This window comes from Rhinatrema bivittatum, unplaced genomic scaffold (assembly GCF_901001135.1).
Source record: "Rhinatrema bivittatum unplaced genomic scaffold, aRhiBiv1.1, whole genome shotgun sequence".
NCBI classification, from domain to species: Eukaryota; Metazoa; Chordata; class Amphibia; order Gymnophiona; family Rhinatrematidae; genus Rhinatrema; species Rhinatrema bivittatum.
In genome coordinates this window covers 64,247-90,652 of record NW_021820765.1, presented here as the reverse complement: position 1 = coordinate 90,652, position 26,406 = coordinate 64,247, and the positions used below count along the sequence as shown (strand labels likewise).

General features: G+C 43.0%; 1 protein-coding gene across 1 annotated transcript; it reads left to right on the top strand.

Moving 5' to 3' along the window:
- The first annotated feature begins 17 nt into the window (after positions 1–17).
- Positions 18–24,076, top strand: LOC115082111 (vomeronasal type-2 receptor 26-like). Its single transcript, XM_029586374.1, has 7 exons — positions 18–213; positions 11,717–11,966; positions 15,239–15,530; positions 18,560–19,384; positions 19,959–20,186; positions 21,155–21,278; positions 23,178–24,076. Exons 1-7 carry the CDS (start codon positions 18–20, stop codon positions 24,074–24,076), a joined length of 2,814 nt encoding a protein of 937 aa, XP_029442234.1.
- The last annotated feature ends 2,330 nt before the right edge of the window (positions 24,077–26,406 follow it).

Genomic DNA, 26,406 nt, shown 5'->3' with positions numbered 1-26,406 from the left:
ACTGTATGCTGGGATATATGGGCTTCCTGGCCATCATTAGCTTCATTGTGGCCTTCCTGGCTAGGACTTTACCTGACTGCTTCAATGAGGCCAAGTTTATCACCTTCAGCATGCTGGTCTTTGTGAGTGTCTGGCTGTCTTTCATTCCTGCCTACCTCAGCACACAGGGGAAGTACTTGGTTGCAGTAGAGATCTTTGCCATTTTATCCTCTGGTGCAGGGTTACTTTTCCTGATATTTCTCCCCAAGTGTTACATTATTCTCCTTCATCCAAAGATGAACTCCAAGGAACATTTAATTGGAAAACAATCCACACACAAATAAAGTTAGTTACATGCCTAGCAAGTGACTATTGGATTGGCAGAAGTGATACATAGCGTTTCATTTCTATTTATTCATTTATACATCTTATATTCCATGAATCCATTTATGCTCAGCATGGATCACAGCATTACATACATAAAATAAAATATAAATATAACAATCTATATAAATAAAAATGTAAATGTTCGTTTGTTCAAAATCTTATATCTCCGAAAGTTCTTCACCAATTGCTTTGAAATTTTGACACAACGTTGCACTCGAATACGCGCGTCTTTTTATATACCTATATGATATAGATGTCACACCTGTGACAGGTAAAAACATGCTTTTTTGGAAAAACAGTGCCATCTGTTGGACGTAAAAGCAACATACGCTATCTACAATATAAATGGGCTCTGACCGACGGACCATAAATGCGCAGTAGAGAGCAGCTCTACCGCGCATGTGCGGACCATAGAGCTCTGCGCTACGTGCTGGGTGTCACAGAGGGGAGGAGGAAAGGGCAGACGAGTCGCCGCTCCGAGAAACGGCTCAGCCCGTTCCTCCGCCACTGGGGAATGGGGGAGGGAGTAGGGACTGCTGGACAGTTACACACAAGAGGAGGAAAGGGTAGAAGAGTCACCGAACCAGTCCATCCACCACCGGGGATAGGGGGGAGGGCGTTGGGACGGCCGGAGCAGAGCTAATGCGCATTATGAAATTAAACCAGACTGAGCCACGGCAATGTGCTCCGAGAAACGGCTCAGCCCGTTCCTCCGCCGCTGGGGAAGGGGGGAAGGAGTAGGGACTGCTGGACAGTTACACACAGGAGGAGGAAAGGGTAAAAGAGTCGTCGAGCCAGTCCATCCACCACCGGGGAAGGGGGGGAGGAAGTTGGGACGGCAGGAGCAGAGCTAATGCGCATTGTGAAAGTAAACAAGACTGAGCCACGGCAACGAGTGGCCGGGTACAGCTAGTAGTTAAATAAAACATGAAATAGGACTGGATAATTAAGGGCATTTTGCACAAGAATAGAGAGTCATTCACCTCTAGGATTAGAAAGACCAGGACATGGGCAGAATGATACAGGGTCTTTCATCTGTAATACTGGTTACTTCCTGCCAATGGTTCTCAACTCAGTCCTCAATTAGTCCCTAGGTGTGGACATGAGATACTTTCTTTTGATTTCATTATTTTTTCGCAATTTAGTTTGGATTATTTTTCATGTTTTTAATTTCTGCATATAAGAAAATGCTAAATCATTTTATTTATTTATTTATTTATTTATTTAACAGTTTTATATACCGACCTTCATAGTAAATAACCATATCGGATCGGTTTACAATTAACAAGAATAAAAAACTGGGGTAACTATTCAAGTAAACGAAAGATAAACAGTAAGTAGGAATGAGTCAAAGTTACAATCAACAGGGAAGAGAACTTGGAAGCTTGCAACAAGCTGGAAAGAAGATAAGGCGGGAAATAAATATGAAGTGATGCCATAGGGCGTACGGGTTAAAGCTTAATGGTGCTTTAACCTGGGAGAGTCAGAGTCCATTCGTGAGTATAATCATCATAACGGGTAAGCGTGAAGGACAACTAGTGATTGTCTGGTGGGTCGGTGAAGGCTTGGTGAAAGAGCCAGGTTTTAAGTCTTTTTCTAAAAGTTAACAGGCAAGGCTCCACTCTGAGACTTGAAGGGATGCTATTCCAGATAGATGGGCCAGCTATCGAAAAAGCTCTGTCTTTGGTCATCGAGAGGCGTGAAGCTTTAGTAGGGGGAAATTTCAGGGTGCCTTTGAGAGTATCTCTAGTTGGTCTGTTAGAGGAGTGGAGTTTGAATGGGATTTCCAGGTCGAGTTGAAGATGATGATGGATAGTTTTATGAATTACGGTGATTGATTTGTATAGAATTCTGAAATTAACTGGTAACCAGTGTAGGTTCCTGAGGATGGGAGAGATGTGTTCGCTGCGGCTGGTACTGGTCAGCAATCTCGCAGCCGCATTTTGTAACATCTGCAGTGGTTTGGTAGTGGATTTGGGAAGGCCTAGGAAAAGGGCACTGCAGTAGTCTATTTTGGCGAACAGTAGCGCTTGGAGGATTGTCCTGAAGTCGTGGAAGAATAAGAGTGGTTTAAGTCGTTTTAGAATCTGTAATCTGAAGAAACAGTATTTGGAGGTTGTGTTGACCATTTTCTTAAGGTTTAGACGATTGTCTAGTATTACCCCAAGGTCTCTAACCTGCTTGCAAGTAATGTGAGAGATGTGTGGAGATGGTGGGGAGATATTGATTTCGTTTGAGGATATGTGGAGCAGCTCTGTCTTGGAGGCATTAAGAACCAGGTTTAAACTGTTGAGTAGATTAGTGATGGATAGAAGGCAGTTGTTCCAATGGGTGAGCGCTTTTGAGATTGATTCTGTTATTGGTATTAGAATCTGCACGTCGTCTGCGTACAAATAGTGAATTAGGTTGAGGTCTGTTAACAATTGGCAGAGGGGGAGGAGGTAAATATTAAAGAGGGTAGGAGATAAGGAGGAACCCTGAGGTACGCCAAGAGTTGATTTAGTTAGGGGTGACTCTTTATTGTTGATTTTGACTTTGAAAGTCCTATTGCTGAGGAAGGACTTGAACCAGTTGTGGGCAGATCCGGAGATGCCGATGTCTGTTAGGCGATCCAGCAGGATGGTATGGTTGACGGTGTCAAATGCCGCCGAGATGTCTAACAGGACCAACAGAAAGGAGTGTCCTTTGTCCAACCCCATGTTACGTGTTACGTGTTACGTGATTTACGGAACCCATATTGCGATGGGAATAGGATCTTGTGGTCTTCAAGATATTCAGAAAGCTGGGTGTTTACCAGTTTCTCCGTTAGTTTGGCAACAAATGGGAGGTTAGAGATGGGTCTGAAATTAGCTGGTACATTAGGATCTAAGTTGTGTTTCTTGAGGAGGGGCTTGAGTGAGGTGGTTTTTAGACTGTCTGGGTAGCTTCCTTGCGTTAGAAGGCTGTTTATGATGCCGGTCAGAGGTCCTGAGATCACATTTGGGATGAGAAGCAGGTGTCTCGATGGGATGTTATCAGCCGGATGACTTGATGGTTTCTGCCTTTTTAAAAGGGATTCAATCTCTTTAGTGGAGATTGACTTGAAACTGTCAAATTTAGGTCTAGTAAGAGACTGGAGATTCTCACCTGGCTTGGGAGGTGTAGTATTTGAAGGCAGGAGGGCGAGTGTATTTAAGATCTTCTGTTGGAAGAATGTAGCGAGCTCATTAGCCTTGGAAAGAGCTTGTTCGTCTGGAATAGGTGGGGGGGTAGATTTGGTGATTTGTGTCACGTAGGCGAATAGGGCCTGGGCATCATATTGGAAATGGTGTATTTTGTTTGCATAGTATTCCTTTTTTTTCTGTAGAATGGCGGTCCTGTAGTGATGTAAGAATCCCTTGTATGTAGAAAGGGTAGAAGTGTTAGGGGTTTTTCGCCATCTGTTTTCCTTATGGCGTAAGGTCTGTTTCATTTGTTTAAGTTCAGCGCTGAACCAGGGTTGATTTCCCTTTTTTGTTGGGTTGATTGATTTGGAGACTAAAGGGCACCATTTGTTTGCGACCGCTTCTGTAATCTTTTGCCAGGAGGATAGGGCTGAGTCAGGGTTAGCTAGGTCTAAGTTAGAAAGTTCTTTGGAGAGCTGATCGCTGAGAGTATCCGATGGACATGCTTTCCTAAATTGAATGGTGGAAAGGAGTGGGGCGGTGTGTGTCTGTTTGTGTGTGGAGAAGGAAGATTCTATCAGGAAATGATCTGACCAAGGGATCGGGGTACAAGAAGGTTCTATAGTGCATGTGAAATTGGAGTTGATGAATATTTGATCCAAAGTGTGACCAGCTTTATGTGTGGGGCTGTTGATGGTCTGAGTAAATCCCATAGCGCTGAGGGTGGTGAGGAGGGCTTCGCAGTTTGCAGAAAGAGGTGTTGCGTTTGTATGGAGGTTGAAATCCCCCATGATCATTGTTGGAAGGTCTGAGTTAATATGTTTCACGATGGATTCTATGAGGGGTGACGGGTCCGTTTCTAGAACTCCCGGGGGAGCGTAGACTAAGAGTATTTGTAGATGTTTTGACTTGACTAGACCCATTTCCAATTTGGACTTTGTCTTGATTGAGAGTGCGGTCAGTCTGAGTTCTTTCTTGGAGGCTAGGAGGAGTCCACGTCCTCTTTTTTTGTGTCTATGGAAGGTGAATATGTCATACGTCTGGATGGGTAGTTGGTTGGTTAAGGCTATGTCCGAGTTTTTTAACCAGGTTTCTGTGATGGCACAGATGTCTGGGTTGGAATCCAAAAGGTAATCATTGAGGATATGTGTCTTCTTAGTTAAGGATTGCGCATTGAAGAGGGTGACTGATAGAAGCGTGAGGCCTAGAAGTTGGTTCAATGGAGATGTCATGATAGGGATAATTCTTTTTTGTATGACGTTAGTGGAATAAGTTGAAGGTATTCTCCTTTGGTTGTGGATGATTGGGATGTTGTAAATGTGCATGATGCGTGTAATTCTGGAGGAGGTTTAGTCTGCGAAGAATGGTTGAAAGAAGGTGTCTGTCTGATTGAAGAGAGGTTGGGAAGATTGTTGAGAGTGTTTGTAAGTTTGTTGGTTCGGCTGGAGGAGTGCTCTGTCCTCCGTAGTTGTGAATGGAGTTGTCTGACCGGTTGCTGGCGGTGTATCTGTCCTTTGAGGTAAATAGCATGACTGTTTAGGAGTGCTCTGTCCTCCGTAGTTGTGAATGGAGTTGTCTGACCGGTTGCTGGCGGTGTATCTGTCCTTTGAGGTAAATAGCGTGACTGTTTAGGAGTGCTCTGTCCTCCGTAGTTGTGAATGGAGTTGTCTGACCGGTTGCTGGCGGTGTATCTGTCCTTTGAGGTAAATAGCGTGACTGTTTAGAAAGGCTTTACTTAGGTTATACATGCGAGGTGCTGTAATGTCATTTAAGTTATCATGTGGATACAATACATGTGCAGAAAACAGGTGGATGCAGGCGGATAAAATACAATATATGCAGGTGGATGCAATACATGTGCAGAGTGTAGGTATAATACAGAATGCAGGTGGAGTGCAAGTATAATACAGAATATCATACAGAATATAATATAATATAAAACAGAGTATAATACAGAATGCAGGTGAAGAATTTTCAGTATGCAGGTGGATACATTACAAGTATGAGAATCCGTGCGAGATACAGGGCTAAGCACTGATGGTACAGTACAATAGATGCAAGCTAGCAGGTGGGCCTTGCGGGCATTTGAGTGCCGGCTCGGGGGGGAGGGGTAGGCCCTTACCCTGCGGTGGTGCGCCGGTTGTTGTTGGATCCGACCGGGTCCAAGGGACTAGGTGGATAAGATCTGAGTTGCGAAGATAATAGTTATAGTCTGTATGAGGAGTAAAGTGATCCTCATTGGTCCTGGACAGTTCAGCGGAGGACCGTGGCCAGCCTTTTTTGGTGGGAGTTAGGTGGCAATGGGGTTCTTGAGGAGAGCACAAGTTAAGTGGTCTCCCGTACGTTAGGGTCCATAGAAGAGACACCCAAAGAGGCTCACAAAGGAGCGCACTAAGGAGCAGGCTCCTTAGGTCGCGCTCCTTCGGGTGCGTGACGCCCGGTGCGTGACGCCCCAGGACGCTCCGTTACTTTTAAAGGGCCAAATCCGAGCGGGGAGAGGCCGGCTGGGGTGGGGGTGGTTGCAGCTTTTGTCTCTCTTTTTTTTCAGCTTTCTTTAATTTATTGGTTTTGGAGCCCTCTTTCACTGTTTTTCCTCTGCCTTAAATCTGCTGCTGCTGGCAGCAGGCACGCGGGTGCACATGTGCATGCGACGCTGGCTCGCGTCAGGGACGCTGATATTTTATAACATATGCATGCGCAATTTTAAGTGTGCGCGTGCTTATGCATGTAAATTCCGCTTCTACCGCGTAAGTGGGGGATTATAATAGACATATGCGTTGATGCAATTTGCCCGTTTTCACAGTTCTTTCCCAGTTTACCCACTCAAGGGATAGGACTTCCAAACCCCCTTACTTTAATAGCCTTCCTTTCCCTCTGTTAGCTCCGACCCTTAAAACCCCGCTGATCTGTGTAACTTTTTTGTTTTATGCCTTAGACGCCATCCATAGCAGAAGTAAGGGGACCCTGGCACGTGCTTGTGCATGTAGGTATTTGCCCCCTGGTTTAAATGTGAAATCCAGGATCACCCATGCTCCGCCCAGACCATGCCCACGCCCTGCCCCTTTTTTTGGGAAGATTTGTTTTGTGCACGCAGCAGGAGTTACCGCATGTTAGCGGGTGCCTTTTAAAATCCGCTCGGCACATGCCAACCCAACATATTCACGTATCTCCCAGTTTTGACGCATGCAGGGCTTTTACAATTTGCCTTTAAAGCTGCTTAGCATTTGCTAAAAGTATAAAATTGAAATATGTTGTTTTTTGCAAACTTTGGGATTGGAAATGATCCGATATAAAACAACAAATGTTTTTTTTTGGGGGGGGAGGGGTTAATGTCATTTTAAATGTTTGCGGATAACTTGTAACTCCTAGCCAGTCTGGTTTTCAAGATACTCGCAATGAATATGCATCAAATCTTCATGAATTTCCTCCATGGTTGTCAAGGCAAGAACCTTTGTACTGCTGGGCGTGAGGCTGACGTTCTGTTCTCCATCCACTCTCTGGATCTGCTGAATGGAGGCAGAGCAAGCCGGAAAGGCCTTATTTGCAACGCTATGGCTAGTTCTTCAGGCCTTACTCCGAGGATCCTGATTGGTCCTCAGGGTTTTAAAAGGGATTTCATGGAACAGAGTCCACGAGTTTCTTCCATATGTGTTTGAGTGTCTAAAATATTGGTTTCCATTATGGTGTTTTCACTGAATTAAATACATACTTAGAGATTTGCAGGGATATTGGAGAAGTGGATAGCATCTTATCGGACAAACCATTCCTTTAGGTTGAATTGGAACGCTCAGGACTCCATTTTGTTGCCACTCCTGTTCAATCTGTACTTGAATCTCCACCCACATCCCGTCTCTATGATTTGCGTGGTCTGTTTGTGGATGGCATTCAGATGGTAATTTAGAGTGGATCTAATATTTGTCTTGATGTGGTATCAAGTTATTTAAACTCAAGTAGAACCCTAAAACATTTGAGGCCTTATAGATCAGCCAGAGAAGGAGCTGCTCCTTTCCTAAAACAGGATATGTTCTACTAATATCACACCTCTCTGTGTTACAGCTTTTAAAACACTGTAATGCTATTTACGGCTTGTCAAAGCCCTAATCAACCAGTTGACTTCCTTTCTGTGACTTTGGGTGGGAAAGCATAGCAATTCAAGCCTTTAGCCAGAAAGTGCTGAAAATCCATGATCACTGGTTAAGTGAAACAGCCTCTAAAATCCTCAACGTCGTCCCCCCCCCCCCCCCCCCCCCCGCCAACACACACCCCCTCAGCTGAGCAAGAGAAATAAGACATAAGAGGGTAATTTTCAGAGGGAAAACTTGCCTAAAAAAAAGTATCTGCATACTTTATGGCCACCTTCCAGTGCTGCATTTAAAGGCAAATTGGAAAAGCTTTATGAGTGAGAAAATTTGCATATACATGCGTAAGTAGCTGCTATGCACGTAGTCCATGTTTTATAAAAGCCACAGGTCTGCACGTATGTTTGCTTTTGTGTGCAAATACACGTGAGTAAAAAAGGGTTGGGTCTGCAGGTAGTCAGGGGAAGGACCAACGTGCACACAGAAGTAGCTATTTTAAAAGATGCACATGCATGTACCTCTTCCAACCTACTTGCACATTTTTACACCTGATAATTGTCTTTCATAAGTGATAATAATCGCACTTATTGTGTGGTACTGACTGAGTGGGAGGTCTGGATAACTGGGGGGGGAGGGGGGCCAGGCTGGAGAACCAGGAGGGTCTCGAAGGCCTGGAGGAGGACTGGATGAACTGGTGGGCTCTTTGGTAAAACAAGTAATGTCCTCAAAGTGCCCTTGTTATAAAATTGGCCAAGTTACATGTGCAAATCCAGACTTCCATAAGTTCTTGTTTACTTTCACACTTAAATTGTATGTGCGCATATGTTTAAAATAAGTGGGTAAAATATGCGCATTCAATGCATTGAAATACGTGGTTTCATTGCATCATGTGTATTTGCTTGTAGGCCTACATACACACACATATTATATAGCAAACATACGCGTATTTTATAACATGACTTAAAATAGACCCAGATTATAGCATGTATTGAAATCACATAAAATACACACACTTGCTATATGGGATGGCTCATTTCTATGTCAAGTATACCTTCAGACGATGCCAGCATTTGATGGCTATCGTGCTGATGAGCCTTATGAGCTATTAGGCTTTGTAATCATTAGGTTACTTGATATATTTTGAATCACACTTATCTGTGTTTCTAGTGTGATTAGCTGGTGCTGTCGCACTTATCTTATCTTATCTGAATCCACTGACTTGAATTGATGAAGCTGTGGGCAGTCCCGCTTATCTTATTGAACTCCACTGACATGAATCGGTGAAGCCGACATCACGATGTTTCGGAGCTAAAATGCTCCTTCTTCAAGGTCCTAGCGTTGATGATGGTGGACTGTGGGTGGACTGACAATTTAGTTGCTGTCAGAACGGAAACATTCTGCTGACAACAAAAACGGCGATGTTGAAAACTGTCACTGCTGACTTTATTTAAGGCTGTCTGCTAGCAACTGTTTTGGCGGTATGACGGGCTGTCGCTACAGACTGTGCTAGCGATGCGAGTGGCTCTTGGCACAATTTATTTTTTATTTAAAAACAGGGTGCTATACCCTTAACTGGCCCTTGAAGAAGGAGCATTTTAGCTCCGAAACATCGTGATGTCGGCTTCACCGATTCATGTCAGTGGATTCAGATAAGATAAGCGCGACATCCCACGGCTTCATCAATTCAAGTCAGTGGATTCAGATAAGATAAGTGCGACAGTGCCAGCTAATCACACTAGAAACACAGATAAGTATGATTCAAAATATATCAAGTTACCTAATGATTAGAAAGCCTAATAGCTCATAAGGCTCATCAGCACGATAGCCATCAAATGCTGGCATCATCTGAAGGTATACTTGACACAGAAATGAGCCATCCCATATAGCAAGTGTGTGTATTTTATGTTATTTTATAACATGTGCCTTTGTGAAATGTGCATAATATAAAATGCTATAGTAAATGTGTATACCCCTATATATATGTGTATATGAACACGTGCACAATGTTTCACAATTACCCTCCCTTTCTGCACTTTCAAAAAAGAATGACTTGTTCTGATTGGACAAGCAACTGCAGAAGCTCAGTGGCCTTCATGCACATCAGAGCACACACAGAATTCCTAACATGGAAGAGACTCCCAGCTTATCCTTTAACCTCTCAGGTCTTAGTCTTCTAAGCCGTTGAGAAATGCTCAAGTCACCCATCCCATGCAGGATTTGATGCTTCCTTACTTTCAGGAGATCCTTAACTATTTGGAAAAATAGGTTTTTACAGTACTTCACTTTGTTACACACTCACGCACTTACTTCTAGGGTTAAAAAATAAGAGAGACAGCCATCCAGTCCCCTCCCCATTCATATTTTCCTCTCCCCCACAGAACCCCTTTCAGACCTTCTTCCTGCCACAACCTCTCTCTCCCCATGGAACTTTCCTACTCCTAGGTCCTATTTTGGAGATGACAGCAGCAACGGTAATAACAAGCCAAGAAGGCACACTGGCTGTGATCCAATCCTTTCCAATCTCCTCTCCCAAGCTCTGTCTCCCATCTGGCAGCCCCGTAGTGTGAGGTGGCACCGCAAAGCCTGGTTACCGAGCACTCGTTGAATCAGTTTCCAGCCTTTGTGCCATCACAGCTTTTCACTTCCTCCACGGCGTCCAAAGTTGGGCCCAGGACTGACCCTACTTCATAAGAAAAGATCTACAAGGAAAGGGGAGGGTGAGAGGAGATCTGGAGAATGGGTTTGTGGAGAGGGAGGAAGGCTGCTGCTATGGAGGGTAGGAGTTGGAAAAATACTGCAACTTACATTGCAAGTCCTCCCAACTGCTGGCCTCCTTCATGAAAACTGGCCAGGCTGGCCAAAGATTGACCAGTTGGTAACCTTACACACGTTCCTTTGTGATACACTGCATGACATTTCAAGAAAAGGCCTGTGATGTCTAGAGAGCACATGAATTAAAGCCATTATTTTGCTGCTCCATTAAAACGTATCACTATCTTCAGTGTCCCTGGAGAAGCAAAGGAAAATGTTTTTTTGGGGCAAGGTTCAGAAATATGGCCACAAGATAACAGCACTGATCCATGGTCAGAGGGGCATTCTGACATTTTCTGCTGAAGTTAAGTAATGTAAGGCCATCTTTAGCAGATCTGCCTGGTGGACCAGTGGCAGGGCTGCACACTCTCAGGCAGAGGACCTGGGTCAACAGTGATAATTGGACAAGACCATGTTCCTAGAATGCCTACTTTGGGAATGTCTACATTAGTCATCCCCCTATGTGTCCTAGAGGTCATATGTCACAGTGCCAATCCCTGGAGCCAGACATCCTGTCTCGCAGGTGAAAGGTTCCACACCTCTGTGCCTATCCCCCAGTCATCCAGGCCTAAAGGTGACAGGCTATGTGTTCCTGTGCCCATACCCTGAGTCCATCTAATCCGAGAGGTAAAAGACCCTCCAGTTCTGTCCATGTCTTATCATGCTTCTATTAAATCTTTGCAAGCTAAACATCTCTAAACAAATTTTAATGAACTCCTCCCGTTTAGCATTTGCAGATTTATTCCTCACAAAGAACCAAAGAGTTAATCTTCCTATTTCTGACATGGAAGCAGAAAATTATGACTTTGACTTTAGAAAAAGAAATGTGTATGTATCCTCCCATATGTCCCAGAGGACAAGCCAGGTAGTGATTATCACTGCCCTGATATTATAGGTCACATACCTACTCATCATGTAATGAGTGTAGGAAGGCACCTGAGTACTCCTTGTTATTTTTATTGCATTGGTAGAATTGCAGGGTCAATGACACAATCTCCAGGCAGAGCACATATAAAGTGATTCATTCATGACAAAACAATTTCATGACCTCTCTTCTCCAGCTTTCAAACTGAGTTTCTTTGACCTTTCTCTGGTCTTTCCTCTTTAGTTTTCATTCTCTGTGCTTGAACTTTCTCTGTTTTTTCCTGATCTCTTGTCTCTAGTAGTTCTTTATTTTAGATCTTGCTTTTGTCATCTTCCTGGTCTTCTCTTTCTTGATCTCATGCTGTGTGTTTCATCTCTCTCTTCATGTGCTCCAGTTTGTTTTATGTTTTCCCTCTTCCTCTAGTCTTTTGCATTTCTCTTCTTTTCATGCAGTACTGATGAATCCAGAGGCGTTGAGTAAAAGTGTGAAAAAAATGAGACTTTTTAATTGGCTGACTCTTCTGTTGCTTACTGTTCCTGTGGGGGAATCCACAGCCCCAGGATGCAAGCTGGAGATCCGGGAGGTGCCACCCTTCTCCATGGATGGAGACTTTATCCTGGGGGTGATATCTGCATCATATACCAGTGTCATATACCCCATTCTTGATTTCAGGGAGACCCCTCAGCCAGCACGCTGTAAAGAGTAAGACATACTGACTAAAAATAAACGATGCTTTTAGTTTGATTGCTGGCTAGAATAAAGATCTGGGTATATTAGTTGAAGAAAAAAAACAGTACCAAGGGCAGACAACCAAGCAGCAGCGATCAAAGCTGGACACATTTTGGCATGAATATATCTTCAGATGACTTTTAGTTTGGTTGTGTTTTTGTCAGCAGATATGGCCAACATCTAGCATAACCCTGGTAATTGCTTCAGTATGATTAAGATTTGATTTCAGTAAAAACTCCCAAATTAACATATTACAAATCTGTTGTCTATCCATTATTTTGCTTGTGTAAGATAGCTGGCACTGCTAGCAGCTGAAGGAAATGGATAAAACTGATTAAGTTTTAACTGTAATTTCTTTAAGCGGTAGTATCTTTTAACTGTGTAGAAGATAAGACATTGCAATAGTCAGTCCTGGCAGCCAATGGTGGTGTCTTCCTCAGAGGAATTTAGAGATTGTAGGAACTGACACAGGGATGGAGAAGGGCAAAAGTCAACCATGAATGTCCAACTGCTCAGAAGGCTGCGGGACGTGATGCACAATCATCTTTATCCACTCTAGAACATGTGATTGTTGGCGGGCTATAAATCCTTTTTTTGGACCTGCATAAGAGTTATTCAATGATGTTACCCACATATGTAGCGCCTAGAAAAGAGGAGATAGAGAAAGGAATTATGATATAGACCAGTGATTCCCAAACCTGTCCTGGAGGACCTCCAGCCAGTCAGGCTTTCAGGACATCCACAATGAATATGCATGAAATAAATTTGTATGCGCTGCCACCATAGCATGCAAATTTTATCTCATGTATATTCATGATGGATATCCTGAAAATCTGACTGACTGGGGGTCCTCCAGGGCAGGTTTGGGATCCTCTGTTATAGACTTTCAAATAGCTCAAAGATATAAATAATGCATATGGGTAGCCGTCCTTAGGTTGGTTTGCTTGGAGCTATTTGTGTGGAGCTATTATCATGTAGAGCCAGGTAACAAAAGATGGGAGATACAGAAAGATTTTGATTTTATATATTGATGTTTTGTTTCATTGCTTTAGTTTGTATACATTGCTTTATCTGAATTTTATGGTTTATAAATGAATAAAAATAAAATGAAATGAAGAAGCAATTTTCATGGGAAGGAAGGTTGAAAACCAAGATGTCATGATAAGGGGATCCAAAGGGGCAGAGTCAGACATTTGGGGGAAGGAAAGCACATGGAATAGCTTCCCTGTAGTAGAGGTAAAACCAGCACCAGCATTGAAGAAAACCTGGGATAAACAAAGATAATCCTTAGTTGTGAAGAAATGAAGGGAAGGCTGGAGATCAAGTGTGGGTCATGGTACTGCAGCAGGAATGAAGCTGGGCAGATTGGACGGGTCTTACATTCTTATCTACCACAATATTCCATATTGCTTATCATTCTCATCTGCCACCACACTTCTATGTTTTTTTTATTGATGCATTTCATAAGCTCTCAAGACGACAAAAGGTCCTTTGGATGTTTAATGGTAGATCTTACAATTTGTCACGTTGAGAACAGTTCTCAATGGCATTTCCTCAGGTAAATCTGTATTCATTTGGATAGATTGTCCTTGGTGAAAACTATCTCAGAATTCCTAAAACTTTGCAGAGTTCTTCAAAATAAATCTATAGTTAACTGGATTCAAAAGAGACATTCCTTGGGGGAGGGGGGTGGACAAGCCACGTATAACTGGACTTTTAAAAGAATGTGTGCTGTGTCCTCTCCTCCTCATTCTGCAGTTCACAGGAAGAGCAGATTTGGGCAATTTACATCCACCTATCCTAGAAGCAATTCTCAAAGGGAACTTGCCTGCGTTGTTCCCCTTTGAAAATGAGTGACAAGGTCTGTGGGGTGAAAGGGATAGCCACATACACTGGGCAATGTGAGCTACTGAAATAATGTGCCCCCCACCCCCCCACTTCTAATGGATAACTCTTCTGTTGGATATATCTATTATGACTTGTTGGTGAACGTAATGATGTAGCATATTTCACATACCACAGAGTAAATAAACCTGCTGACTCCTGAGAATTTAATAGTGCAACATGTGAGGTTTTTTTAAGCATTTATAGAATACTTTTGGCAGAAAGGGGATTGGCAAATATCTTTGACTCTGAAGCTTTCATAATCCATATAGGACTCCATTCATCGCTGTTCACTGCAGTCGGTATTCATGACGAGGAGTTGAAGGAGAGTTAAGGCATCCACCAGCTTCACTTTCTCTCTGATCCTTTGCTGAGCCCAGAGCTTCTATAGGCATGGAGATTCCCAGTACTCACCCTGTAACCTTGTGTACCAATGGGCAGATTGTTTTTAATGCTTGTGGCATATGCTAATCCACCAATTACAGGGAAAAGAACTTTTTTAAAAATGAAAAGTCAATTACCATTCAATAAACAAACTGGAATTAAAAATGTACTAATTTTTTAGTCATAAGTTACTTCACCAATCACAATTTTATTATTGGGTAATAAAGTCATTGTAAGCAAAGTTTCAGCAAGTATCCAAGTTAGCTATGCAGTAGCTTAAACGTCACCTAAATCTAGATAGCTAAAACAACCAGATAGATTTAAACTGAGAACCATATTCAAAATCTATTTCTGCATAATCATTATTTAACCCAGCAAGAATGCAGCTAATATCAATTATCATTGGATAATCAGTCATTAATCAATGCATGCTTATTAAAACACAAAAGTCAATATAAACCAGTAATACAATCTTTACAAGCATGCAGTCATAGTATGTCAACTATTAATCAAACAATCAATAATCTATTAAACTAGTTACTTTACTAGCCACACATGTAAATGTGATGCATGTACCAGTGTGCACAAGAAATCTCTGTAATAAGACCATATATCTATTAGGACCAGAGATATTTGGCCCATGTTGGGTGCCATAGAAACCCTTTCTGCTTCATTTAAAATTCTTTCATTTATTTTTTCTGTTAATTAACTTTTTTTCCAAGTTCTTACCTTATGGCTTGTTAACAATTTTTATAAATGTTCATTGTATTTGACAATGGAAATATATTTCCTGCTTTTTCTGTTTTATGTAAACCGGTATGATTTGCATTTGATGTAAGAATGTCGGTATATAAAAATAAAAAAATAAATAATAAATAATAAATAAATGTTATGTTTATCAGGAGGATTCTGCTGAGACAGCATCTTCCAAATGACAAAACACGATGATGGCAGAAAGCCTGCTTTATTCCTAACAGGTTCCAAACAAGGTATTACCGTGACATATTGGCCATCTTGTTTTCCATAAAAGAAGTCAACCAGAACCAGCAGCTGCTGCCGAACCACACACTGGGCTTCCAGATCCTGGACTCTTGTCTTTCAGAGGTAGTCGCTCTTCAGGACACTGTCCAGCTACTGTCTGGGGGGCACCCAACAGTCCCAAATTATAATTGCGCGACATGGCTGGCTCTGGCAGGAATCCTTGGGGAGATTCACTCTGCAGTGACCGAGGTCATGGCCAGGATACTAGGGGTTTACAGGATCCCACAGGTAGGAGATTCCTCTCTCTCTGTCAATGACCCCAAGGCTTTACCACTTAACTCCATTTCAATTTCACAATCCTAGTTTTTCTTTCTCATTGTATTTATGAACTTCCTTCTTTTCTAAAAGATGCTGGAGCTACAAGTCCATAGATCCAATGAGGCAAAACTCAGGATGAAATGAAAACACTTAAGGTCATTTTTAGTAAGCATAATAAAGAAGGCATTTCCACATTTCCAGCACTAAGCTTGCATGGATACTTCCAAATAGAGAACAATGTTATTGGGTTTATCATTGCCCAACTAAAGGAGGTCACACAGAAAGCAAGAAGCACAGATGGGATTGGAAGTGAGGCATAGGCAGGTGAAGTGACTCATACTGGAAGAGGGGAGCTGAAGCTTGGCCATCCCTTATTTTGATGCTATGGAGTTTGGGGGCTTGGGATTCAGAGGCCCCTTTTTCATGGTGCTGCAGAGAAAGGGGCAGGAATTGGCATCATATTTCAGAGGCCATTTGCATGATGTGCCTGGAGAACAGGGGCGGCTCTATAATGAGGCAGGGTGAGGTGGCCATTTCAGTTGGCAGACTTCCAGTAAAATGCCCCTTTCAGAACGCCACTGTGGCATCCGCCTCACCCTGCCTGCCCCTGCCGCGGCTGCAGAAAAGAGGAGGGTCGCTGCAGTGTGCCATCGCTGCCGGAGGCCAGGCCGGCAGTGGCTGAAGGAAGGAGGGATGCAGCCGCTGCTGGAGGCCAGCCTGGTGGCATGGAGGAGGGACACCAACACTGCCAGAGACCAGGCCAGCATGCTAACAGCGGTTGAAGGGAGGAGGGACGGGGGTGCGGAGCGAGATGGGGCAGAGCGAGGGGGTGCCATCTCATCCCTCGCCTCAGGCGGCAGATTGCCTTCAGCTACCCCTGCTGGAGGAGACCAAGCCCTCTTACTTTAATTTTGTGATGGATCGCACGTGAGATTTCATGCACTGTGTAGCTTTGATTGCCGTGTATGATTCCTCTGAGTCTATACTGGTATGGTAAACATTTAAGGGGCTGCAGCGCCATTGATGTGACTGGATGATATGGATGTGAATGGAATTTATTAAATAGCTTATACCGAAGATATGTGATATTATACAAGGCGTCTTGATGTTTTGTTCATGCGAGCTGTCCCTTGATGAAGTCTGGTGACAGCCAAAACATGGTCCATGTTGGGCATCGTTCGAATGCTACAGTGGGAGCTAAGTATTTTTAGTAAAAGGATAAGATATGGGAATAAAAATGTACAAATAGCAAAATTATTAAAATTCATAAAAAATATATTTTTGGGATATAATAAAGTTGTTGAGTATAGGTAATAAAAACAAAAACATATTTACACGAAACAACGTCAAATGATTACAGTGAAATGCTAAAACGGCTGATGCTGTTTGTGGCCCATTGCGTGGTGAGAGACAGTGGATTAAAAACTTTATGCACTGGTGTCTGATGACATTGTTCGTATAGTTAATAATAATTTCATTGCTTTATAACAATTGCATTGTTTCCTCTCTCTTTGGTACGTTATTGTTGAGGGGAGTTTGGCTTCTGTGTTTTGATTTGTATAAACATTTAAGGGGTTCATCAAAGAACATCTGCTATATATATGTTTCTTTTCTTTGCTCTTATCACACCTATTAAGAAAAAGCCCATTTCTGTAGGAAAAACCTGCTTTATGTGTAGAGATAGTGTTGACAATCTCCCTAAGTGGTGTCTCACCATGCGTCTTAAAAGGTTCACATTCAAAGGGGTTTATCAGGATAATTTTTGAGTTAGCTGAACAAACCAAGTGAAGATATTAAGGGGTAAATATTCAAAAATAGCCAGCTATTCAAAGAAAATTCAGCAACGACAGACCACTGGATAAAATGTATCCAGTTAAATAGGGGGCATTTTGGGGGAGTTCCAGGACTGTGTTAACTTACCTGGCTAACTCTGATATTCATTGGCTAAGTATAGGCATGCCTTGTAGCAGGGTTAAAGTTTTCCAGGAACATCTGCCTAGATAACTTTAACCTTTAACTGGCCATATTCAGAATATAATCGGCTAAGTTCAAGAAAAGAAAAATTAAAAAAAAAAATTCTTGCAAGCCTGTAGGCCTGGTCCTCCACCCTGCTAGACTAAAACTAATGAGAGCAATAGCACTCAAACCCCTCCCAAACCCCCCAAAAGTTTTTGAACATTTGTAGACCTACTGGCCCAAGAAACCTCCAATTCTCCCCTCCCCCTGAAAACAAATTCTGAAATTATCTGTGGCCTCTCAGCCTCCTCCTAAACCCAACCTCCCCCTTACAATCCAAAGCCCTTTCATTGCAAGAAGCACGGTACAATTGCAGTGCTCCTGGTAGCATCCAGTGTTTACACTCTGAACCCCGTCAGGAGTGCTACAATAATACTGTGCTTCTGGGTAGTGCTGGCGGATGCAGGAGACTTCCAGTTCAGATTGAGGGTGGGAGTGTGGGCTTTCAGAGGTGGGCCCAGAAGCTATAGCTCATTTCAGAATTCGGGGGCAGGGCCGTAGGCTCCTCAGGCCGATAGGCTGCTCTACCCCATATTAGTTTTAGTCCATTAGAGGCATGGAAGATCAGGCCTACAAGGATTTTTTTTTTCTGGCACTTAACCAGCTTTATTTTGAATAGAGCTGGCTAAAGTTAAAATTAACCAGCTGTATTACCTGGATAACTTTAAAACTAGCTGGATATACATAAACATAGCTGTTTGGGTTTGAAAGTTATCCAGGTAAAATTACCCAGATTATCTTAGGGGAGCGTATTCAGAGGAATGTTTATCCCACTGAATATTTCTGATCACTTATCTGTCTAACTTTAGCTGAATAAACTGTTCATTCATCACTTTTCCTAATATTGCAATCTCAATTTTTACCACCTTGCATTCTACAAATTGTTTAGTGTGAGTTGGATTGCTTAGGGCCTTTTGTGTTAAAGCCCTAAATAGGCCTGTGAATATATATAAGGAAGATAATAGAAAACTTTCTTTTTTCAGATCAGCTTCTCATCACAGCATCCAATGCTGAGTGATAAAATCCAATTCCCATCTTTCCTACGTACCTACCCTGCAGATACCCTACAGCCCCGAGCAATCGCCCAGCTTCTCCTGCACTTCAACTGGACATGGGTAGGAATCCTATCCTCCAGTTCGGATGTCAGAAGCCTGAGTAGCCAGAAAATACGGGAGGAACTGGTGGAGAATGGTGGCTGTGTGGCCTTCCTAGAGAAGATTGATGATCGCTACCCCAGTAAGAGGCTGGCGAGGGTGGCAGATGTAATTCATCAGTCCTCAGCAAGGGTTATTGTATGCAACTGCTATGAAATGCACCTCAAGCCTATCCTGGAGCTTCTTTATCTCCGCAACATCACTGCCTTGGTTTGGATTTTTTCATCAGGGTTGACTATCAACCCACACCTGTTCACCAAGGAATCATGGAGGTTGCTCAATGGTAGCATGGCCTTCACCGGGTCCACCAGAGGAATCCCCCATTTCACTGATTTCCTCTATGGCATGGGGCCTTCTGCTTACCCACAGGATACCTTCACCAAGCTCTTCTGGGAAAAGGCATTTGCGTGTCAATGGGTCGGACAGAACTCGACTCACACACTGACCAGGCAAGGTATCATCCCATGCACAGGAGAAGAGGACCTCAAAAAACTGGATCCAGCACTCTTTCAGCTGAACGATTTAAGTATTACCTACCATGCCTACCTAGCTGTGTATGCTTATGCACATGCCCTGCACAACATGACTGTGGACAGAGCCAAGGAAGATATTTTTGGTATACATACCAACGTTTATAATATCGAACCATGGCAGGTATTGATAATAATGATTTGATTTTTTAATATATGTATTTATTTATTAGTACTTTTCTAGTCTACCTTTGTCAATAATATTGTGCTAGCATGCAAAAAGGATCCCAATGGTGCTTTACAATTTGGGCATTCAGAAACATGCATGCAGCCACTTCTATGATGGATGCTTAGGCAGCATGTTATCAGTTTATTCACTGTATGGGATTAAACAATTTAACAAACCTGGCCCATTTCCTTAAATTAGATGTCAATCGTGACTGGCTCAGTGGCTCTGTGGATGAACTGTGGATGAACTGGGTTTCATTCTTGGGACAGGACTGGTTACATTCACAGCCCCTGGGGTGAGGGAGTTCCATGATCACATAATGGTGACACCTAGTGGCCAGAATTAGGGCCCGCAATTGCAGGCATCAGGAAGAAGCCCTGTTGAATAAACCCTGGCAAGACCTGGCACTGCAAATGAAGAATCATAAGAAATTAAGACTTGCCATACTAGGTCAGACCAAGGGTCCATCAAGTCCAGTATCCTGTTTCCAACAGTGGCCATATAACGTCTTTCATTCATCATTCAACAGGTCCTCCACTATCTGCAAGATGTGCATTTCACAGCAGAATCTGAACAGGAAGTCTATTTCAATGTGAATGGAGATGTTCCAAGTGTCTTTGACATCAAGAATATTCAAATAGACCTGGATGACATCAGCAAAGTGATAAAAGTGGGTAGATATGATGCCAGGGAGATCCCAGGGGAAGAAATAAGTCTGAACATCACTGCCATCTTATGGAATGAAAGATACAATCAGGTGAGGAGTGAAGGCATTTTGGATGCATTTTAAAAACATTGGTAAAAGGTTGACTTTGCATAGCTCCAAAAAGGTGTGTTCTTCTCCCTGAGGCTTTAGGGGTAGATTTTCAAAAGGTACCCGTGCGCATCCATGTGCACGTGCTACCCGGCATGCACACATTGTCGCGCGCAAGGGGGGGTATAGATATTCAAGTACGCGCGGCAACGCATCAGGGCCTTCCCCAGTTCCCTCCCAACCCCCTAGCCTAACCTCCCTTCCCTCCCTCACCTATCCTGCCCTCCCCCATCCCTATCCTAAATACCCCCAAATTTCTTATCTGCTCCTGCTTACACGTGTGGCTGGGCCCTTTGAAAATTGGCCGGGCTCGTGTAAGGCCTGGCGACGCGCGTAAACTTTTAAAATCCGGCCCATAGTTTCTTGCGATGTCTGAAACAGGGAGGGTGGGGGAAAACACTGACTCCATGGGAAGAGCAAAAACTAGTGCAAACCTCCTTCCCCCCCCCCACCCCCTCCCAAACGCTGAGGGTGGATTTTTGCCTGATCATATAATTTACATTTTAATTACTGAAGAAGGTGTGATAATGACTTCCAATGCATAAATGATACAGAAATGCCAAATCTGTTTCAGTGGAGAAGAGCATGTTAACACAAGAGACCATGACATGAGGCTGCAAGTGGGTAGACTCGGGGATAACATAAGGAAGCATTTATTCATGAAAAGGCCAGTGCACACCTGGAAGAACCTCTGATTGGAGGTGGTGGTAGAAGAAAAACATTAACAAAATTCAAAAAAATGCTTAGGCCGAGTGGTGGATGATCCTTAGAGGAGGGGAAAATCCAGGGATCATGTAAGGTCTGTGGTAAAGCTGAGGGAAGGGAGAATAGACAGACAAGATGGAATATATGAACAGATAATTCCCAAGCTTATGTATATATGTTCATTCTGATCCTTTTATATACCACAGACCCCTCGCTCAGTCTGCAGCGAGAGCTGCCCTTTTGGATACAGGAAATCTGCCAGAATGGGACAGCCCAGCTGCTGTTTTGATTGCGTCCCTTGCTCTGCTGGAGAAATAGCCAATGAAACAGGTGAGCCACCTCTGTGAGTCAATGTAGAATTCTTTCATACCAAATTAAAGCATTCACTCGTAAATTATTCTTGTAATCACAATAATTCTTGGAATCGACAAAGCTTAAATAATGCTTCTAAGGACCATCATAACACCCACGTGACATAATACATTTGTGTATGCGCATATTTAACAGATCATGCTCGATTATAGGTCCTGGTTGATTGTCCCTTTTTTTAAATTTTCAGATTTTTGCAATTAAAACAAGGTTATTACTTCCCTTTACCCAAGGTAGCAGGAAGGCACCACTATAAATCACAAATCACCCAACACAAACTTATGTTTCGAGTAAGACTCTGCATCAGGGGTGAACATTACAGCGATGTCAATGCTTCTATTTTTCACTTTGTATCCTCAACAAAACCGCCATGTCATTGTTCCAATGCCAATACTCCAGGTTATCCAAATTAGCCATCTAACATCTTCAAAATGTGTTATGGTGTTAACGCATGCGTTATTGTTCATAATGCATGGCGTGAATGCAATTTTTTTGGAGGGGTGGGATCGGGGAGGAGTTTGGGAGGGATTTAGTTAAATGAGGGGCAATATTGTACCATGCTGGAAATAACTACACCTTTTTTCCTGGCGTTAGGCTGTGCGATATGGGTGAAATGGCCATAATGCAATTCATGATACATTTTTGACCATTTCTTGGGGGAGGGGGAGAGGGAGAGGTAGAGAGAGCCTCTAGGGAGGACCTCACTGTGTGCACCTATTTATATCTCTATAGGAGGGCCACCTGATATGTCGAGGTGAGGTGGTGGTGGTGGTTTAGGGTTTGGGGGCCAGTTTTGCAAGGAGAGTGAGACGTACAAACTGCACAGTACACCTTGGTGAAGATTTGATGTCATTTGGCGTGAGGAAAGTCTCACAGAGATGAAATTTCTACTATGTTCTCTCACCCTAGCTTGAACCTGTGTTTAGTCACTAAGAAGTGTGCATGTGCATTTCGGGGTGGGGGTGGTGGCAGAGATGAAGATTCTTCTTACACTGTTATCTTCCTTCTACCAGCCCTCCATACACCCATGACAGCCGATAAAGATCAAAATGTTCCATCCAGTCTTCCTAGTTGAGATTTGTCCACTTTGGGTGCATGTGCATATAAAATCCCATAAGCAACTCAATGCTTCCTCAATGTTCCTCCCCCCATCCTTTACCTTATCTCTCAACCTCTTTTTCCACTACTGTCTAACATATCTGCCCCAAGCATGCCCAAAATCCATTAAAGAGTTTGCTTCCACCACCTCCATCGACAAGACAGTTCAGGGTCTTACTTGCCTCATCTTTTGATTCCCACAAAGCCAAAGCTCTAAAGAACAAGTTTTCTTCTTACAGCGTGCATGCATTTTTCAGCTAAGAGGAAAAAAAGCCCTCTCTTCCCTTGAATAATTCTTCACACTAGACAAATTGTGATTCGACACCAGCTGTGCCTTATAATTTAGTGTCCTGAAGTTTGAGATCCAAAATGATTTAACCCTATAGATGCCTGTGTGCAGAATCCTGACAGGCAGTGCATGACATGTTTACATGTAGAAATCAGTGATTATGTGAAAACAAGTTAGCACAAACCAACAGATGTTATGCAAAATTGGGGAGCGCCAATAAACTAAAATAACTGTATACTTCTGTTATTCTAAGAAAGCATATCATAATAACTTAGATTTAAAGAGGGAAAGAAGACTGTGTGAGTAAGCAAATGTATCCATTCTTATGGCATTGGGGTTTTGGCTCCCAAGATTTCACATTATTTAGTTACAGTTCTTTCTGGAATAATATTTACTGTTCTAAAGTTATGGCACAGATGGACAGATTGTGTCCATAATTTGGGTTGATGACGGGTGTTTCTTCTCCATTTCAGATATAACCATGTGTTGGAAGTGCCCAGAAGACCACTGGCCAAATGAGCGTCGAGATAAGTGCCTTCCAAAAGTCATTGAGTTCCTGTCCTACCAGGAACCCTTGGGTGCAGGTTTGGCTGCTCTTTCCATTATCTTGACCTTGGCCACCATCCTTATCCTCTCCATCTTCCTTTGGTTCCAGGACACGCCAATTGTAAGAGCCAATAACCGGGGCCTCAGCTACCTCCTCCTCTGCACCCTTGCACTCTGCTTCCTCTGCTCCTTGACATTTGTTGGATTTCCCACGAAGCTCACTTGTATGATCCGCCAGCCCGCTTTTGGCCTCATCTTCACTGTCAGTGTCTCTTGCATATTGGCAAAAACAGTCACAGTGGTCATTGCTTTCAAGGCTGTCAATCCCCACAATCACCTCAGAAAATGGGTTGGGCCTAAGATACCCAATCTTATTGCTATTTTATGCTCCCTCATCCAGCTTGTTATCTGCACTTTTTGGATTTCTAGTCATCCTCCCTTTCCTGAGAACAACACCAGATCTGAAAGCGGGAAGATAATCGCTGAGTGCAATGATGGGTTGACCATACTCTTCTACTGTATGCTGGGATATATGGGCTTCCTGGCCATCATTAGCTTCATTGTGGCCTTCCTGGCTAGGACATTGCCTGACAGCTTCAATGAGGCCAAGTTTATCACCTTCAGCATGCTGGTCTTTGTGAGCGTCTGGCTGTCTTTCATTCCCGCCTACCTTAGTACTCAAGGGAAGTACTTGGTCGCAGTGGAGATCTTTGCCATCCTGTCTTCTGCTGTGGGGTTACTCTTCCTAATCTTTCTCCCTAAGTGTTACATTATTCTCATAAAACCAGAGATGAACACCAAGAAACAATTAGTAGGAAAAAAATAGAACAAGGAAATAAGTCTGGGGAGTTCTTGAGCAGATAGAAAAGAAATCTGTGTCAACAATTTAATATTTCTTTACAACATATTTTAAAATTCTGAAAAACATTCAGCATACTTTTCAAAATAATGCAATATGACCATTGTTTTTGAAGAATAATTAATGTAAAATGCAATACAGAAAAATAATTCTCATTCAAAGGTGCAGAATTGTAAAGAATTTGGTACAGAATTACCCCAAGAGGACAGCAATAGAAAAGCATAACTAGCACTTTCTTTGTTGGTGATTTTCATTTGGGCAAACATCAGAGTCCAGCTTCTTGCATTTGCCAGTACTTACCAGTACACTGCAGCATTATTGTTCCAGCTACAAATGCCTGTAGCTGCAAGAAGTCAGTACTGCACACAGCTCCTCTTCGGCTCTGCAGACTATGAAATTATAATTTCAAAAACAAGAAGCCCTATTCATGAGACAGTAAACTATTTCCTGCTCCTTACATATTCCTGCCACACCTGCTTGCTCCTTTTGCTCCTTCCATGCTGTCTCTTCCAAACCCAGGCTCATTCCCCTTTCTATGCCTTCTCTCCTCCCACCACACCAGTTTGTCCCCACTGCATGCTCTCTCTCCATGCTCCAGCTCATCTGCCCCTGCCAAACTCTCTCTCTATCCCTCTCTCCTTTTTCCTGCCTGCTCTCACTTTATCTCCTCAGATATCTTTCTCTACCACCCTCCCTTGGTTCTCCCTTTTGCGCTCTTTCTCTCCCTCTGCACCTTGTTCTGCCCACACACTCTCTGCTCACAACATCCAGCCTCAACATACTCTCTACCATTATCTGCTAACCATTTCACACCTACCCCCACCCGCCAACAAAGCTTCAGCTGTCCTCTTCTGACCAGCCACTCTCCAGCCAACCTTTCATCAGTTTTTCACCCCCACCAGCCAATTAGCCTCCACCAGGCCCTGCCAAGCCCGTTAGCCAGTCAGCCATCTCCCCAGTAGCCTCCCACCCAACAGCCAGTTTCTAGCATCCTCATCCCCATAGTTAGTATCCAGCAATCGCTCCAGTTTACACCAGTCTATTAATCCCCTCTTCAGCTTGTTCATAAGCCTGCTGCCAGTGCCCATGAAACATCAGTTGTCTTCTGACACCACAAGGTTCTCAGTGCCTTTGAGTCACATGTGAACAAATTGCAGACTTGGTTTTTGCCATTTTAACTCCCAGGTCGCCCTCCATGTGTAGCACTATGCATTCTAAAAATCCAGACACCAAAACCAGCAAGTTTACTATGCATAACATTCAGCCTCCCTACGCTTATGGGTTTTAACCATGATCACCCCATGCAGGTTACCCAGTGCAGCTGTCCCACTGCTTCTAGGGTCATAAGTGCTGCTTCATAAAGGTTAAAACTATTGGATACCCCCATGGGCTTTGGTGTCAGTATTTTATCCCCTGACTATCTATCTATCTATCTATCTATCTCTCTATATAAAAGGCTTGTTTTAGTTGGTGGATCTGTCATATCCATCTATGGCCACCAGGGGGCACTCTGAACAGTGGAAGGGGTATTGCATAAAGACCAACATGCTCTGTCTGCAAAGCCCTGTGGGATGGGAAGACAAGCCATGTGACCAAGGGGCAAAAAGGAAGATGACCCATGGGATGGGAAGAAAAGCTGTGGAGCAGAGGCAGGGAGCAGGGATGAAGGAGCAACATGGAAAAGGAGAAATGCAGCAGGAGGGAAGAAAGAGAATGTGTGCAGATGAGGGACAGTGCTGCTATTGGTCTGAGGAAGTAGGAACATCATTTTTCTATTGCTATTTGCTCTACTAAATGAAGTGGCTGTTTCTCCCACGGACAGCTGTATGGAACACTCACTGGAGTTGGCCAATGGGAGAAGTCAAATATACCGTTGCTTCCAGACTACAAGACTGTTAATGTAATTTATGGCGAGGTTTTCTGAGTATCAATATGCTAATGAAATGAAACCATATTTCTCTTTTTCACTTTTCTTAGATTTGTAATATTCATTCACCAGACAACCCGAATAACATCAGGTAGTTTTGGCTAGTCATGTATAAAGTAAAATCAAACATGTGCATGAAATCCCCCCAGAAATAAAGATATATCAGAAATATTCAAACCATGGATTTATAGTTTCCTTTCCATTGAAAAGATTTACCTGTGCACAATTAATACTTTCATGTATTTAAAAGTCTCTATCCTATTTATTTATTTATTTGAGTTTTTTCTATACCGGCATTCGTGAAGAGTATCACATCATGCCGGTTTACAATAAACAGGGGGGTGAAATAATAAGTTACAATAAAAGAACA

Bases quoted from the DNA above. Each gene is read 5' to 3' on its own strand.
- LOC115082111 (XM_029586374.1), top strand. From the start codon at position 18: ATGGGCTTCCTGGCCATCATTAGCTTCATTGTGGCCTTCCTGGCTAGG. The intron at 214-11,716 runs GTGCAGGGTTAC...CTTTTCATGCAG, and splicing joins CTTTGCCATTTTATCCTCTG to TACTGATGAATCCAGAGGCG. The intron at 11,967-15,238 runs GTAAGACATACT...TATTCCTAACAG, and splicing joins CAGCCAGCACGCTGTAAAGA to GTTCCAAACAAGGTATTACC.